This window comes from Pogoniulus pusillus, chromosome Z, assembly GCF_015220805.1.
Source record: "Pogoniulus pusillus isolate bPogPus1 chromosome Z, bPogPus1.pri, whole genome shotgun sequence".
In the NCBI taxonomy this organism is placed as follows: domain Eukaryota; kingdom Metazoa; phylum Chordata; class Aves; order Piciformes; family Lybiidae; genus Pogoniulus; species Pogoniulus pusillus.
Window position 1 is genome coordinate 50,339,360 of NC_087309.1, and position 16,571 is coordinate 50,355,930.

The window sequence follows — 16,571 nt, forward strand, 5'->3', positions numbered from 1 at the left end:
CTATAGCTCACACTAGACCTATGGTATTTTGGCAAATCCATTTTTTTGCAAAGTAAAATCCTGACCTAAGCACTCAGAGTATCTGCTAGCTACCTACTTGACCATCGTTCTGAAGATGATCTCAGTCTAAAGGACATCTTTCCCTGAAGAGTTCCACATTTTCATGTCGAAATTCCTTGTAAAACTGAAGACTGGTTTACTGCTGAAGCCTGTGCTTCACAAACTTATGTAAATACAGTTTCATCAGATTAAGCCATTATTAAGACTGAATGCTTAATACAGAAATAAAGATGTAAAGCTTTGTGTTCTATATGCACATAAATCAATTGCCTTGAAAACAGTAATTCTTCCACATGCAGGTTTTTCCTCTCACCATTAGATATGGGAAAAAACCCAACCCAAACAAAATCAGAGACTAGTCACTGAAAGTCTCCATATTACATGGAGTTACGTGACCCAACATTTTAAATTCAGTGACTGCTCTGTGACTAGACCAATGTTAAAGGCTGCAACTATTAATTTCCTATTAAAGTATCTTACAGCCACTATAAGCTAAAAAAAAATATATCTGGCATCTGTTTAAGAGCACATGAACAAAATGTACAGAAACGGAAACAAGTGTAGGTGACTGCTGTTGCTCCTTATGCTATATTGTTGGAAGAGGTTTGATTTCTCAGACTGGTGACCTGTAAAAGCACAGCTCTCTGTTTTGTTGTGCAAAACCCAGCAAAAATTTCCAGTGGAGCTCTCTGCTTTACCATATTAGAACTGAAGAGCTTTTACAATCCAGAGAGGCAGCACTTTTGCTTGCTAATGCACATACACACTCCCTTTGGCAGGACATATAAAAGGGATGATTCGATAATGGAAATCTAACCACCTTGTTTACCAGTCTAAATTACTGTAGACCTCTTCTCAAGGAGTCACATATACCCATCTCACAGTCCTGCACAAGTAAAATTAAAAAGTTCTACTTAACTACAAGGATTAAAGATATTTAGTTTCTTCAGAACTAAATTTATCAGGAAACTGAAAGAACATCTTACCTGAATTGCATCTTGTGTCAGTCTCATAGGCCCAATTTGTACTTCTTTAGCTGAAGCCTGCTAAAGAACAGTAATACAGATAATTATTTTCAGTCTGGTTCAGTCTGGTGTAAGAATGAAAGATCAAACACAGAACCCTGAAAGATTCTCAAAGGCAGGCTGGCATATCATTACCAGCCTTCATTTAGTTGCTCTGAAGTGTATCTTTTATAAATAAATTGAACCAAACTCCTAATTTTATTTGCCTCTAAACTAAAAACTATAGGGTTTTAAATAAAGAAACAAAACCCACCAATTCCTTTCCCATCTTTCCCTAGCAGAGTACCTTGGTGTTTTTGTTTAGGATCACACAATGCTATCTTTTCTGGCCAAGAAACGCCTTATTAATTTGAATGTAATACAGAACTTGTATTAACAAGCTTGTGACAGATATTCAGTAATATTATTTTAACAGGTTTGGTTAGAAGACAAAAGATTTTTCAGACAACAGGATTGGTTTAGATTGCAGATTTTAAACTGTTTTCCAGAACCACAATTTCTAGTATTCAGGAAAAAACATTGCACTATGTGAGCCATAACATTCTCAGAAGACATGAAAACACATCATAATTTAAAGCTGCTGTAAAAAAGTCCACAAACATTGCCTGCATCTGCCTTGTTTCCTTATTTCCTAGGAGTTAGGCTACCTTAATACTTTCATCTTGATACATTTCAACACAGTTCTCTTGTACACTATTGATTTGCTTCACTTCAGACCATTAGCTTCAGAAGATTGTTAAGCAACCAAATAATTGTCCTCCCACAGAGGCATATACCTCAGAAAAAAAAGTCTCTGAACTCTTGAAATACTGCTCCTTTCATGCATATGCAGTGTTATTTTCAAGTTAGCATTCTCTAAAAGGGTACATTCTTGGCTTTCCTGGTACTAGTTACCGTAGGTGTCTGGTGTAGGCCAGTTAAAGCTCTCATCTTAAAAGACATATAATTTGAACAAAACCCTAATTGTAGGCAGATTCCCAGGAATGATCCCTAATACACAGAAATCCTGGAGCCTTATTTCTGCAGTGTTTCTTTTCTATGGTGCTTATTAGTTGAAGCCTCTTGTCCAGGCATTTTAGAATCACAGCATCAACCAGGTTGGAAGAGATCTCCAAGATCATCCACTCCAACCTAGCACCCAGCCCTATCCAACCAACCAGTCCATGGCACTAAGTGCCTCATCCAGTCTCTTCTTGAACACCTCCAGGGACGGTGACTCCACCACCTCCCTGGGCAGCCCATTCCAATGGGAAATCACTCTCTCTGGCAAGAACTTCCTCCTAACATCCAGCCTAGACTTCCCCTGGCACAACTTGAGACTGTGTCCCCTTGTTCTGTTGCTGATTGCCTGGCAGAAGAGACCAACCCCCACCTGGCTACAACCTCCCTTCAGGTAGTTGTAGACAGCAATGAGGTCAGCTCTGAGCCTCCTCTTCTCCAGGCTAAACAACCCCAGCTGCCTCAGCCTCTCCTCATAGGCTTTGTGTTCCAGGCCTTTCACCAGCCTTGCTGCCCTTCTCTGGACATGTTCCAGCACCTCAACATCTCTCTTGAATTGAGGAGCCCAGAACTGGACACAGTACTCAAGGTGTGGCCTGACCAGTGCTGAGTACAGGGGCAGAATAACCTCCCTTGTCCTACTGGCCACACTGTTCCTGATGCAGGTCAGGATGCCATTGGCTCTCTTGGCCACCTGGGCACACTGATGCCTCATGTTCAGCCTATTATCTACCAGTACCCCCAGGTCCCTTTCTTCCTGGCTGCCCTCCAGCCACTCTGTCCCCAGCCTTGTAACGCTGCTTGGGGTTGTTGTGGCCAAAGTGCAGAACCCTGCACTTGGCCTTGTTAAGCCTCATTCCACTGGCCTCTGCCAAACATGTATAAATATTCAAAATGGAGAGATTTGTCAGTTTCTTTAGAGTTCCTTAACAACAACATGTTAAGGATTAAAAGCCTTGCCTGTGTGTGTGACAGTGGCATTAAATATAACCGCAAAAGTGGACTTTCATTATCACTGGGCATCAATTCTTCTCAGCCCAACAATTTATGTCAGAAAGTAGCACCAGGCAAACTACAAAGCCTGACACCACTTTCCAAAGCTAAAACTCTCCAGTATCATGGTACCTAATCTCGTTTTGTCATAGTAAAGCACCACCTTCCCACTTGAGCTTCCACCACAGGAGAATGCAACTTAACTACTGAAAGAGGCAAGAAGAATACTGATTTCTGGGTCTTCACAAATGTCCTATGAATGTCTTCTTGGGCTCCACATTCTAATTCCACATCACCCTAACTCCCAGAAGAATCTGACCATGTAGACATTGCATATTAGTGGTAATGCAACCACACCTCTGCTCACTTCCTCGCTTAAGTACCTTATTGCTAATTATTTCCAATTTAAATAAATCTCTTAATGTTCGGTAACTGTCAGAAAGGACTGCTGGTAGATCTGTAACCTAAATCAGTTAGTACAGTAGCTCATGACAAACACATGGAGACAAGTCTGCCTCCAAGGAGGGCAGTAAGGACATCCATGATTTCAGTAAGCAGAGGAACAGACAGAGTTGTAGGGGGAAAAAAAAACCCCAAATAAACAAAAGCCAAAAAACAACAACAACAACAACACCTAACATGTTTGTGAATAACAAAAACTTAAAAACAGCGAATAGATTTTTGGTTTAGCTTTTTAAACTGTCCAATGTTACTTCCATTCTAATCTCCTAACCTCCACAGGAAACAGGTATTAATCAGAGAATTAAATACAAAGGCAATGGTACTTCCTTAAACTGTATGTTTAATCAATTATCTTACTATCACAGCAGTACCATTAAGCAAAAGGTATTTACTGCTTCATTAAAGTTACACCCTTTTCAATCACTAAGTCTTTGCCTGCCCTTGTATGTCCACAGACTTAAGAGTCCTTGCAGTTTATGAATCATCAGTAATTAGTCACACAGTCACTGCAAAAATAAACACTAATTAGTACAGCAAAATCTTGAATAATTATTCATTGCTTCAGAGCAGCAACAGCAACTAGAGCCAAGTAAATGGCGAAGCAAAGGTGTTGGTGACTTCAGCCTCCTGGAAGGGCTGAGGATGTATGTATGGAATTGAGAAGCATCACACAGACACTGAAGTCCCTACGGATGCTCTTTTGCCCTGGAGGCTTCTTCCCCATGCTCACTGTATCTCCCTTTCCCCTTTAGTCACTCAAAACACTGATACACTCCCTCCCTCACCTCTTCTATCAGTTTTCAGAACTCCGTACCTTTGTTTTTTTAAGTTGGTAACAAGACTCTTGGTTTTGACTGAACTTCCACTGCACCACTGTATTTCCCTGTTGCACACTTTCTACTGCGCCCAGGCTGCTCACAGGAACACCTGCTGCTTTAGTGGCCCTGCAGCAAGATGACTGCTGGAGCTGTATTCATAGGATCATAGAATCTGTCAGGGTTGGAAGGGACCACAAAGATCATCTAGTTCCAAACCCCCTGCCATGGGCAGGGACATCCTACCCTAGAGCAGACTGGCCAGAGCCTCATCCAGCCTGGCCTTAAACACCTCCAGGGATGGGGCCTCAACCCTCTCCCTGGGCAGCCCATTCCAGCCTCTCACCATCTCATGATGAACATCTTCCTCCTCATGTCCAGCCTGAACCTACCCATTTCCAGTTTCGCTCCATCCCCCCTACTCCTGTCACTCGCTGATATCATACAAAGTCCCTCCCCAGCTTTTTTGTAATCCCCCTTCAGATACCGGAAAACCACAATAAGGTCACCTGGAAGCATCCTCTTCTCCAGACTGAACAGCCCCAACTCTTTCAGTCTGTCCTCATTGTGATGGTTTGGGTGTTCCCTGCCCCCCTACACTTTAAAAGTCACCCAGACTAGACTCAGCTGGCTCTGGAAATACAAATGAAGCTATTAATTTACAGCTGGCACAGTATACAAGCAGATATTTACAGTATATACAGTTACAGACAGAAATATACAAGGTAAAAGATAATACAGAAGCAAAACTCTCCTCCCAGAAACCTGAGTCCCCAGGAGGGGCTCTCAACCACCCCTGCACCTTCCTCCCTGCCCCTCTCAACCTTACCCCAGTCCTAAAGAAGAACAGAGGTTCAGCCAAGAGGTTAAGAAGCAAAGGTGAGTTAGTCCAAATGGAAGGTGAGGTTAGGGAGATGCAGCTCAGTCAGAAGCCCGAGGCAGAGTAAGACAAAATGGCAAGAGTGTTACCTAATGTTTTCGTTTCTTCTTCAGCAAGACTCTGAGGGGAGCAGACATCACCATTGTTTTCCTTTCACAGCCTATGATCCAGTTCTTCTCACCAAAACATTCTACCCTGCTTCAAACTAGCACACTCACAGAGGAGGTGCTCCAGCCCTCTGATCATCTCCATGGCCCTTCTCTGGACTCACTCCAGCACGTCCACATCCTTCTTGTAATGGGGGCTGCAGAACTGGATACAGTACTCCAGGTAGGGTCTCACCAGAGCAGAGTAGAGGGGGAGAATCACCTCCCTTGACCTGCTGGCCACACTTCTCCTGATGTAGCCCAGCATCTGGTTGGCCATCCAGGCCACAAGTGCACACTGCTGGCTCCTGTTGAGCTTCTTGTCCACCAGCATCCCTAAGTCCCTCTTCTCAGGGCTGCTCTCCAGCCAGTCACTGCCCAGCCTAGACTTGTGCTTGGGATTGCCTTGACCCACATGAAGGATCTTGCACTTGGTCTTGCTGAACGTCATGAGGTTGGCTTGTGCCCACCTCTCCAGCCTGTCCAGGTCCCTCTGCATAGCATCCCAAGTGTCTGCTGCACCACACAGCTTGGTGTCATCAGAAAACCTGCTGAGGGTGCACTCACTGCCACTGTCCATGTCACTGACAAAGATGTTGAACAAGACTGGTCCCAGGACTGGTCCCTGAGTGACTCCACTTGTCACTGGTCTCCACCCGGACACGGACCCATTGACAGCCACTCTTTGGGTGCAGCCACCAAGCCCGTTCTTTACCCATCTCGTGGTCCACCCATCAAACCCATGTGTCACCAGCCTGGAGACCAGGATGTGGTGCGGAACAGTGTCAAAGGCCTTGCTATGTGCCATGAGTGGTGGTGCAAGTGTGCGTGCATATGCTTTAAGCACTCCCTCTTCCCTCCTATCCAGGAAATCCATGGTTGTCTTCTCATGGGCAACAGGCAGGAGGAGCACCAATGGTACAAAAAAAAGTCTTTACCTTTGCATCTCTTCGCTTCCTGTTCCAGCAGCAGTGATCCTTCTCTGCACTCACTCACTCTTCCCCATTCCAGCCTCTGCTCATGTTAATCCTCACTGCCTTGTTTTGTCCCTCAAGTTCCTTCTGAGCACTACACACACAAGGAGAGGCTGAGAGAGACGGGACTGTTCAGCCTGGAGCAGGGAAGGCTCAAGGGAGATGTCATCAATGTTTACAGAGAGAGTGCGAAGAAGATGGAGCCAAGCACTTTTCAGTGATGCCCACTGACAGGTCCAGAGGTAGTGGGTACAAACTGAAACATGGGAGGTTCCATCTGAAGATCAGGAGGAAAATGAGGGTGACAGTCCATGTTACAATTGGGTGAACATAGTTGATTAGGGTTTCAATAATCACAATGCTCAAATCAAAACTAATCTTGCCCCAACATCCTGTCTCCAGAAATGGCTGAAAATGAAAAAATAAGGCAAACTGAAAAATGAAAAAATGAGGCAAGCACAGAGTGCCAGTGTCTCTTTTATCACCTCTCCTTGATGATGATGGTTCATCTCAGCTTACATTCTCCTTACAGAAAAAGTCACACTAAGCATCTTCCAGCACATCACACTATCCAGTTACCTAACACATCTACCTGTGCTATATTTTATCTTTAGATAGAGTCTTGTCCAGTATGGAAAGAGAATGTCCCTAGATGACCTCTGGAATCCTTTTAAGGAAGATTAATATATCATTATCAGATTTTTCACCCCTCTGGCACTGAGATCAGTTTATAGATCAGGTGACACACCTTAGCCAGCAGTTCAGCTATTTCAAGTTTACATTCCTTGTGAAGTCCTGAATCATTATGCCAGCTAGGTCCTGGCAATCTTTACTTCTCCTTCACCACCTTCCTACAGCATAGCAGTGGATGACATCTCCAGATCTACTACTTGTCTTCTTGTGTTTTTCAAGAATAACCCCAAGCAGCGCTATAGGCTGGGGACTGAGTGGCTGGAGAGCAGCCAGGAGGAAAGGGACCTGGGGGTACTGATAGATAGTAAGCTGAAGATGAGCCAGCAGTGTGCCCAGGTGGCCAAGAGAGCCAATGGCATCCTGGCCTGCATCAGGAACAGTGTGGCCAGTAGGACAAGGGAGGTTATTCTGCCCCTGTACTCAGCACTGGTCAGGCCACACCTTGAGTACTGTGTCCAGTTCTGGGCCCCTCAATTCAAGAGAGATGTTGAGGTACTGGAACATGTCCAGAGAAGGGCAACGAAGCTGGTGAGGGGCCTGGAACACAAATCCTATGAGGAGAGGTTGAGAGAGCTGGGCCTGTTTAGCCTGGAGAAGAGGAGGCTCAGGGGTGATCTTATTACTGTCTACAACTACCTGAAGGGACATTGTAGCCAGGTGGGGGTTGGCCTCTTCTCCCAGGTAACCAGCAATAGAACAAGGGGACACAGTCTCAAGTTGTGCCAGGGTAGGTATAGGCTGGATGTTAGGAAGAAGTTTTTCACAGAGAGAGTGATTTCCCATTGGAATGGGCTGCCCAGGGAGGTGGTGGAGGCACCGTCCCTGGGGGTCTTCAAGAGAAGACTGGATGAGGCACTTAGTGCCATGGTCTAGTTGACTGGCTAGGGCTGGGTGATAGGTTGGACTCGATGATCTTGGAGGTCTCTTCCAACCTGGTTGATTCTATGAAGAGGTGGCTCATATTCAGGTATTCACACTGCTTGAGCAGGACACGGTCTCAAAAGAGATAATTATCAGTGTATATGCTGTCAGTGAATCTTTTACTCCAATGACATAAAAGTAAGTAGAACAAAAACATTACAAATTAATTTTAATATAAACTAGGAAGACATCAAATTCCAAAACACTCCACCACAGTCTGACAATCTTCTCTCAAGAAATTCTATCTTTGACACACTCTATGATTCTCAGTGTACACTCTGTAGTGATTTTAAGCAAAACCAAAAGTCCTATTTCCTAGTAAGTTTTCTGGTTTATATTTTAAATGCAAGTCTACAGAAACAACCAAAACACAGCACAGCTGGCTTATTTACTACATTTATTCCTCTTTGCATTAAGCTACTCTTAGGTATTGAAGGCTCCTTATTCTTGTGTTTATGTGAACGAGGGAAGACCGGCAGATGATCTCTATCTGGTGTTCTGTAAAGCCTTGTTTCCCACAACATCCTTCTCTCTAAGCTGGAGAGATACTGATTTGACAGGTGGACTGTTTAGTGGATAAGGAATTGGTTGGATGACTGCATACAAATGCTAGTGGTGAACAGCTTGAAGTCCAGATGGAGACAGGTGACAAGGGTCTGGACTTGAACCAGTGTTGTTCAATATCTTCATCAATGATACAGACAGCAAGATTGATTCATAGATTCATAGATTCACAGAATATCAGGTTGGAAGGGACCTCAGGGATCATCCAGTCCCTGAGCTGAAAGCAGATGGCCCAGCACTCTTCCAAGCTGAGCCTTGAAACTGTCTAATGTAGGGGAATACACTACCTATCTTGGGAGTTTACTCCAATATCTAACAGTTCAAATGATGATTTTTTTTTCTGTCACCCAGTCTAAACCTCTCCAGTAGCAACTTGTACCCATTACCCCTTGTCTTCACCACGTGGTTCTTTGTCAAAAGGAAGTCTCTCTCCTGATGATAGTTGCCCTTTATGTACTTCTATGTAGTTATGAGGTCCTCAGCAAGTTTGCAGATGACTTTCCATGCTGAGTGGGGTGCAGTTCACAAAACTGAAGGACAGGATGGAAGAGCTGAGCTGAGTAGAATTACATCAGGTTCAGTAAGGCAAAGTCCTGCACCGAGGCTGGGGCACAGGTTGGGGGATGATGAGATTGAGAAGAGATGGCAAAAAAGGACTTAGGGGTACTGGTGGATGAGAGAAGCTGGACATGAGCCAGCAATGTGCACCTGGAGCCCAGAAAGCCAATAGCATCCTGAGCTGCAAAAGAAGTGTAGCCAGCAGGGCAAGAAAGGTAATTCTACCCCTCTACACGGCTCTGGTGAGACCTCAACTGAGTACTGTGAGCAGCTATGGGACTTCCAACCCACGAGGGACATGGACCTGCTGGAGCAGGTTCAGAGAAGGGTCACAAAGATGATGAGAGGGCTGGAGCATCTCTCCTGTGAAGACAAGCTGAAAGAATTGGGGCTCTTCACCCTACAGAATAGATAGCTCTGGAGCAGACCTTATAACTACATTTCAGTATCTGAAAGGGATCTACAAGAAGGATGTGGAAGGACTGTTTATAAGGGTGTGTTGCAACAGGATGAAGGACAATGATTTTAAACTTGAGGAGGATAGATTTAGGTTAGACATAAGGAAGAAGTTCTTTACAATGAGAGTGGTAAAATACTGGAATAGGCTGCCTAGACATGTGGCTGATGTCCCATTCCTGAAGACATTCCAGATTTGACTTCTGGTGTCCCTGGGCAGCTTGATCTAGTTGGAGGTGTCCCTGACAACTGCAGGGGGGTTGGACAAGATGACCTTTGAGGGTCCCTTCCAAGTCCTGTATACCCCTGAATTCCTCTCCCTTTGTGGTTGAATGGGAGAGGAAAAAGGCACGAACAGACCTGTTCCCCCCCCTGCCCTGCAGGCGTGAAGTGGGGAGAGCAAGGGGCCCTTCCGCACGAGGGGTGCCCATGCAGTGCCCGCACTGGAATTGGGCTGGCATTGGCTGTGGTCTTCGCGCCTAGTAAGTGGTAACTCTGCTCTTTGTCTAGGAAGGGTATAAATATTGGGAGACTTCCCACCTTTGGGGTTCCCGCCTTAGAGATCCTGCCTGCCTGAGCGTTCCTGCCTGCCTGAGACTTCTGTCCCCCCTTGTCTGAATACAGAAAGGGCCCAGCACTCCAAAGGACTGCTTCACCCATCAACACCTTTTGCGTAGACCTTAACGACCCTTAACAACTCTTCTGCGGCTTCTGAAAGAGAACCCGAGAAGACCAGCAGCAGTCCACCCTTTTCAGGCTGCAGGACCAAGTCAACCTGACCATGAGTTTATTTTGGCTCAGCTTTATTTTTAAGTGGGAAATGCTATTCATTAATAGCTCAAGCCTTTTCCAACTTCTGTCTTCCAAAATAGTCAGATTGCCTATGGCATCCTGTAGATATTCTCAAACGAGCTGAATCTGATAATTAAAACTAAATTAATTTCTGTATATAGTTTTGAGGGTGGGTTTTTGGGAAAATAAAATATCTTTATTTTTCTATAAAATTCCTGACTCGGCCACATTAATTCCCTGCCTCCACAACACCCATGCAATCTGTGAATCTACAAAAGTCTGAGAAACCAAATCAGCTGTGACAAGGTATTTTCAAAATACAGCTTCCTATCTACAGATGTGTGGTGGTTTGGCTGTTATCCGCCCCCCCACACTTTTAGAAATATCCAGCTAGACTCAGCCGGGCTCTGGAAATACAAATGAAGCTATTTATTTACAGCTAGCACAATATACAAGCAGATTTTTAAAATATATACAGAAGTATACAAAAATATACAAGGTAAAAGGTAATACAGAAACACAACTCCCCTCCCAGAAACCTGAGTCCCCAGGAGGGGCTCTCAACCACCCCTGCACCTTCCCCCTGCCCCTCTCAACCTTACCCCAGTCCTAAGGAAGAAAAGAGGTGCAGCCAGGAGGTTAAGAAGCAAAGGTGAGTGGCAGGAGAAGTTAGGGAGATGCAGCTCAGCCAAAGCCCAGTCCGAAAGCGCAGACAAAATGGCGAAGGTGTTATGTAATGTTTACATTCTTCTTCAGCGAGACTCTGAGGGAAGGAGACATCACTATTGTTTTCCTTTCACAGCCTATCATCTAGTTTTTCTCACCAAAACATTCTAGCTAGCTTCAAACTAGCACAGTCCACCCCTGTTTCACTCAGAGTATTGCTGAGAACTATCTGATCTAATCTAAACCAATATTTACAATAATGACTATCACAAGTGCAGTTCACACTTCACTCTGACTATCTCAGATGTAGGTGATTCAAGAGCTCAGAAAATAGCAGTTTGTCTCCTTACAAATGAGACAAGAACAAGGACTCCCGGGTGACGTTTCATTCATGCTCACGTACTGTAAATTCTCTCGTAGATTCTTTCATTGGATGACGATGGTACCTAGAGCAGAAAACTCCTAACAGCTTGTATTATACACTCTGAATTTAAACTCTCTCAGCTAAGGTTAGATTTCTCTGTGGAATACACTGGATTTCACCATTCTCCTGCATTACCCAGTAGGTGAGACCAGGACCTTCAGCAGACACCACCCCTCGGACAGGTTTCCCTTCACCCGAAGGAGAAAATACCCAAACAGTTTTCCCTAACAGATTCTTCTCACGTACAACAGGAACTTTATCACCGTCTACTGTTCGGACCAAATCTGACTGTGCAGGTCCTGCCCTGTTTACTAAACCCCTACTATTTTCCAACCAGGTAGCTTGTGCTAAATGTTTGTCCCAGTTTTTCTGAGTTCCACCCCCCATGGCTTTTAGGGTGGTTTTCAGCAAACCGCTGTAGTGCTCAATCTTCCCTGAAGCTGGTGCATAGTAGGGTATGTGATAGATTCATTCAATACCATGCTCTTTGGCCCAGTTTTTCACAAGATTGTTCTTGAAATGAGTGCCATTGTCTGACTCGATTCTCTCTGGAGTTCCATGTCTCCACAAGATTTGTCTCTCCAAACCAACAATGGTGTTACGTGCAGTAGCATGTGGAACTGGATAGGTTTCCAGCCATCCGGTGCTGGCCTCTACCATCGTCAGCACATACTGCTTGCCAGAACGAGATCGAGGTAAAGTGATGTAGTCAATCTGCCAGGCTTCACCATACTTGTACTTTGACCATCTCTCACCATACCATAAGGGCTTGATTCGCTTAGCCTGCTTAATAGCAGCACAAATGTCACAGTCATGGATGACTCGGGTGATAGCGTCCATGGACAAGTCAATTGACCTCTCGTGAGCCCATCGGTATGTTCCATCTCTGCCTTGATGTCCAGACGAATCATGGGCCCACCGAGCTAAGAACAACTCACCTCAGTGTTTCCAATCAAGATCAAGAACAGAGTTGGTATCAACTTGAGCAATCTTAGCAGCTTGGTCTGCCTTCTGGTTATGTTTATGTTCCTCAGTGGCTCTGCTCTTAGGCATGTGTGCATCTACGTGCCGCACCTTCACTGGAATTGTCTCCAGCCATGCATCAATGTCCTGCCATAGATCAGCACACCAAATAGGCTTTCCTTTCCTCTGCCAACCATTCTTCTTCCACTCTTTTAGCCAACCCCATAGAGCATTGGCTACCATCCACGAGTCGGTGTAGAGGTAAAGGATAGGCCAATTCTCACGTTCAGCCACATCAAGAGCAAGTTGGACAGCTTTTACCTCAGCGAACTGACTGGATTCTCCTTCTCCATCTCTCGCTTTGGTAACTCTCCTGGTAGGACTCCAGACTGCTGACTTCCATCTCCGCTTGTTCCCAACAAGACGACAGGAACCATCTGTGAACAGAGTATAGCTCTTTTCCTGATCAGAGAGATCACCATAAGGAGGAGCTTCTTCAGCACGAGTTACTTTCTCCTCTGGAGGTTTGGAACAGTCTGTGCCTTCCGGCCAGTTGGTGATCACCTCCACCAGACCAGGTTGGTCAAGATTACCCATTCGTGCTCGTTCGGTTATCAAAGCCATCCATTTAGACCAGGTTGCATCTGTGGCATGATGTGGTGATGAACCTTTGCCCTTGAACATCCAGTTAAGAACTGGCAGTCTAGGAGCTAAAAGCAATTGTGACTCAGTTCCAATCACTTCAGAAGCTGCTTTCACTCCCTCATAGGCTGCTAGTATCTCTTTCTCTGTTGCAGTGTAATTTGCCTCTGAACCTCTGTAGCCACGTCCCCAGAAACCTAGTGGACGACCACGTGTCTCATTTGGAGCTCTCTGCCAAAGGCTCCAAGTTGGACCATTGTCACTGGCAGCTGTGTACAGAATGTTTTTAATGTCTGGACCAGATCTCACAGGTCCCAAGCACACTGCATGGACTACTTCTCGCTTAATTTGATCAAAGGCTGCTTGTTGTTCAGGCCCCCACTAGAAATTGTTTCTCTTACGAGTCACATCATGCAGAGGTTTGACAATCTGACTGAAACCAGGAATGTGTAGTCTTCAAAATCCCACTGCACCTAAGAAAGAAGGGTGTCCTTCTTACTGGTGGGAACTGCCATGGTAGAGACTTTGTCGATCACATCCTGTGGAATGTGATGGCAACCATCCTGCCACTGCACTCCCAGAAACTGAATTTCTCTGGCAGGTCCTTTGACCTTGTCTCTCTTAATGGCAAAACCTGCTTGCAACAGAATGTCAATGATTTTGTTACCTTTCTCGAAGACTTCCTCAGCAGTTTGGCCCCACACAATGATGTCGTCGATGTACTGGATGTGCTCTGGAGCTTTACCTTTCTCCAGTGCATTGTGGATGACTGAGTGACAGATGGTTGAGCTGTGTTTCCACCCCTGAGGCAAACGGTTGAACTGATACTGGATTCCTCTCCAGGTGAATGCAAACTGAGGCCTGCACTCCTTTGCTATGGGAATAGAGAAGAAAGCATTAGCAATGTCTGTGGTTGCATACCATTTAGCCTCCTTCAATTCCAGCTCATACTGGAGTTCCAGCATGTCCGGCACAGCTGCGCACATGGGTGGCATCACCTCGTTGAGGGCACGGAAGTCTACCGTGAGTCTCCAGTCTCCCTTAGGCTTACACACAGGCCAGATGGGACTGTTGAAAGGTGAATGAGCTTTCTCGATGACAGCCTGATCCTCCAGTTGACGAATCAGCTGATGAATGGGCAACAAAGAGTCACAGTTAGTTCTGTACTGCCTATGATGAACAGTTTGAGTAGCAATTGGCACTTCCAGATCCTCTATGTCATGATGTCCCACAACTGCAGATTCATCAGAAAGTTCAGCTCTAATGAACAATTTCAATTTACCATCCTCAATCTCTACAGATGCTATTCCAAAAGCCCATTTGTGACCCTGAGGATCTTTGAAACAACCTTTTCTCAAAAAGTCAATTCCGAGAATGCAAGGCGCATCAGGACCAGTTACAACAGTATGTTTCTTCCACTCTTTACCAGTTAACTGATCCCAGGCTGTATCTTAGTTAATTCTTGAGATCCACCAGTGATTCCAAAAATAGATATGGACTCTGTCCCTTTACAATTGGATGGCAATAAAGTACACTGAGCACCTGTGTCAACTAAAGCCCTGTATTTCCAAACTCTTGAACTGCCAGGCCACCTAATGAATACATTCCAATAGATTCGGTTCTCTCCACTATCCCTTTCCTCCTCCTGGCTGGAGGCAGGGCACCCCTGATGCTGAACATGGCATGTAGGGTGTTCACAGTGGATGGTGGTGTTGTGAGAGAAATTGCAATTGTTGGAATAATTGCAGTTGCTCTCGGGAGCTGAAGAAGTGACAGCTACTTTCCTGGCATTGCTGCCTCTGTTTCTGCCACTCTGCAGTTCCCTGACTCTCTTTGAAAGAGCTGAAGTAGGTTGACCATTCCACTTGTTCATGTTCTCACCGTGCTTGTCACGCAGAATTATCCACAGTGACGCACGTGATTGCTGATGTCTAGGTGGAATTTGTCTCCTCCTGGGCTGGAATTGCCTTGCAGGAGGTGAGCATCTGTTCCTGATTGCAGAAACATGCACCCATTCAGATGATGCAGGGATAGTGTCCCTTGCCAGATTAGAAATGGAGGTTTTGAGTTCCTCCTTCTCTCATGCTATTCTTAATGCCATCTTTAATGCCATCTTTTATCTCTCTCATCTCTATAGTCATAGTTTTTATATCAGAGGCTATGGCAGAATGACAAGCTGTCCTCTACCTGAGCTGGTCAGTGAATTCATCAACAGTGAAAGACCTTCCATTATCACTCCTTGGTAGAAACCTGCTAGCCAAGATGTTAGCATAGGATGAAGGAGCAAGCTTAATAACCTTCTTCATGAGACCTGTTCCAAGAGGAATGCCATATGTGCCATGATCTCCATAAAGCACTTCCTTTACAGCAAACTCCTTCAGAAGCTTAATTCCCTGCTCAACGGTGTTCCACTTCTTGGCAGCCCATGGCAGATCATCTCGGGAAGGATATCTCATAGCCACAGCCAAAAGAAGGCGTGTCCACAAGCTAACCCTACCGAGAGGACTTGCTAGGTATTTGTTCACTCCACTCTGTGCTAGTTTGAAGCAGGCTAGAATGTTTTGGTGAGAAAAAAACTAGATGATAGGCTGTGAAACAAAAACAATGGTTGTGTCTCCTTCCCTCACAGTCTCGCTGAGAGCTATGGGAACAAGAAGGGTAAACGTTAGATAACTTTCGCCATTTTCTCACTCTGCTTTTGGCTTCAGATCGAGCCACAGCTCCTTAACCTCGCTGCCACTAACCTTGCTCCTTAACCTTTTGGCTGCACCTTTTTTCTTCCTGAGAACTGGGGTGAGGTTGAGAGGGGTAGGGGAAGGTGCAGGGGTGGTTGAGAGCCCCTCCTGGGGACTCAGGTTTCTGGGAGGGGAGTTGTGTTTCTGTATTACTTTTAACTTGTATATTTCTGTATATAACTGCATATACTGTAAATATCTGCTTGTATATTGTGCTAAGCTGTAAATATAAAAGCTTCATTCCATTTCCAGAGCTGGCTGAGTCTAGTCTGGGTGATTTCCAAAGTCGAGGGCGGGGGGAGGGTGGGTGGGTAACACCCAAACCATCACAATCATGTCTGCTGAAAGATTTGAAGGTGGCAGGGAAAACGGGACTGGAAGAGGAGAAAAGTATTTTACGTGATACTTCAAGGTGAGGAGCAATTACCACTAACTGCAAAACTGCTATTCTCCTCCCACACTGTGGTGCTGGAGTTATTTTTTGGCCCTCCTGCTGAGTACTAAAGGATGTATATAAGGTTCTTTTTATGTCTTTCATGCTCCTTCTTATCCTTCTTATCTTTGCAATTCATCCATGACCTGCTTCTTCCATTCCCCCAGAGTGAATAGCCAGCTGAGATGGGATATTTATCTAGTTTCTTTCTTTTACTCTTCTCTCTTTCTTACATGAAACTGGCAATCTGTCTAGTATCCTGTCATAAGCAGAGAAAATGATGTCTATAAGCCTTTGCTAAATTAAAATTTCCTTTTTTTTTTTTTTTTTAAATCCAAGGACAAGTGATTTGAAAAGTACTAACTGAAGT

The 16,571-nt window shown here is 45.0% G+C and overlaps 1 protein-coding gene across 4 annotated transcripts in view; it reads right to left on the reverse strand.

Annotated features, from left to right (window-relative positions):
* The window catches only part of PDE8B (phosphodiesterase 8B), an 89,991-nt gene that overhangs the window by 43,565 nt on the left and 29,855 nt on the right, over positions 1–16,571 (reverse strand). For 2 of the 4 annotated variants that reach the window (XM_064140616.1, XM_064140615.1), the window contains exon 2: positions 1,047–1,103. In XM_064140616.1, coding sequence (XP_063996686.1) covers positions 1,047–1,103 — 57 coding nt within the window. Of the gene's footprint in view, positions 1–1,046; positions 1,107–16,571 lie in introns of all 4 variants that reach the window. The other 2 variants (XM_064140614.1, XM_064140613.1) reach the window with 1 other exon arrangement.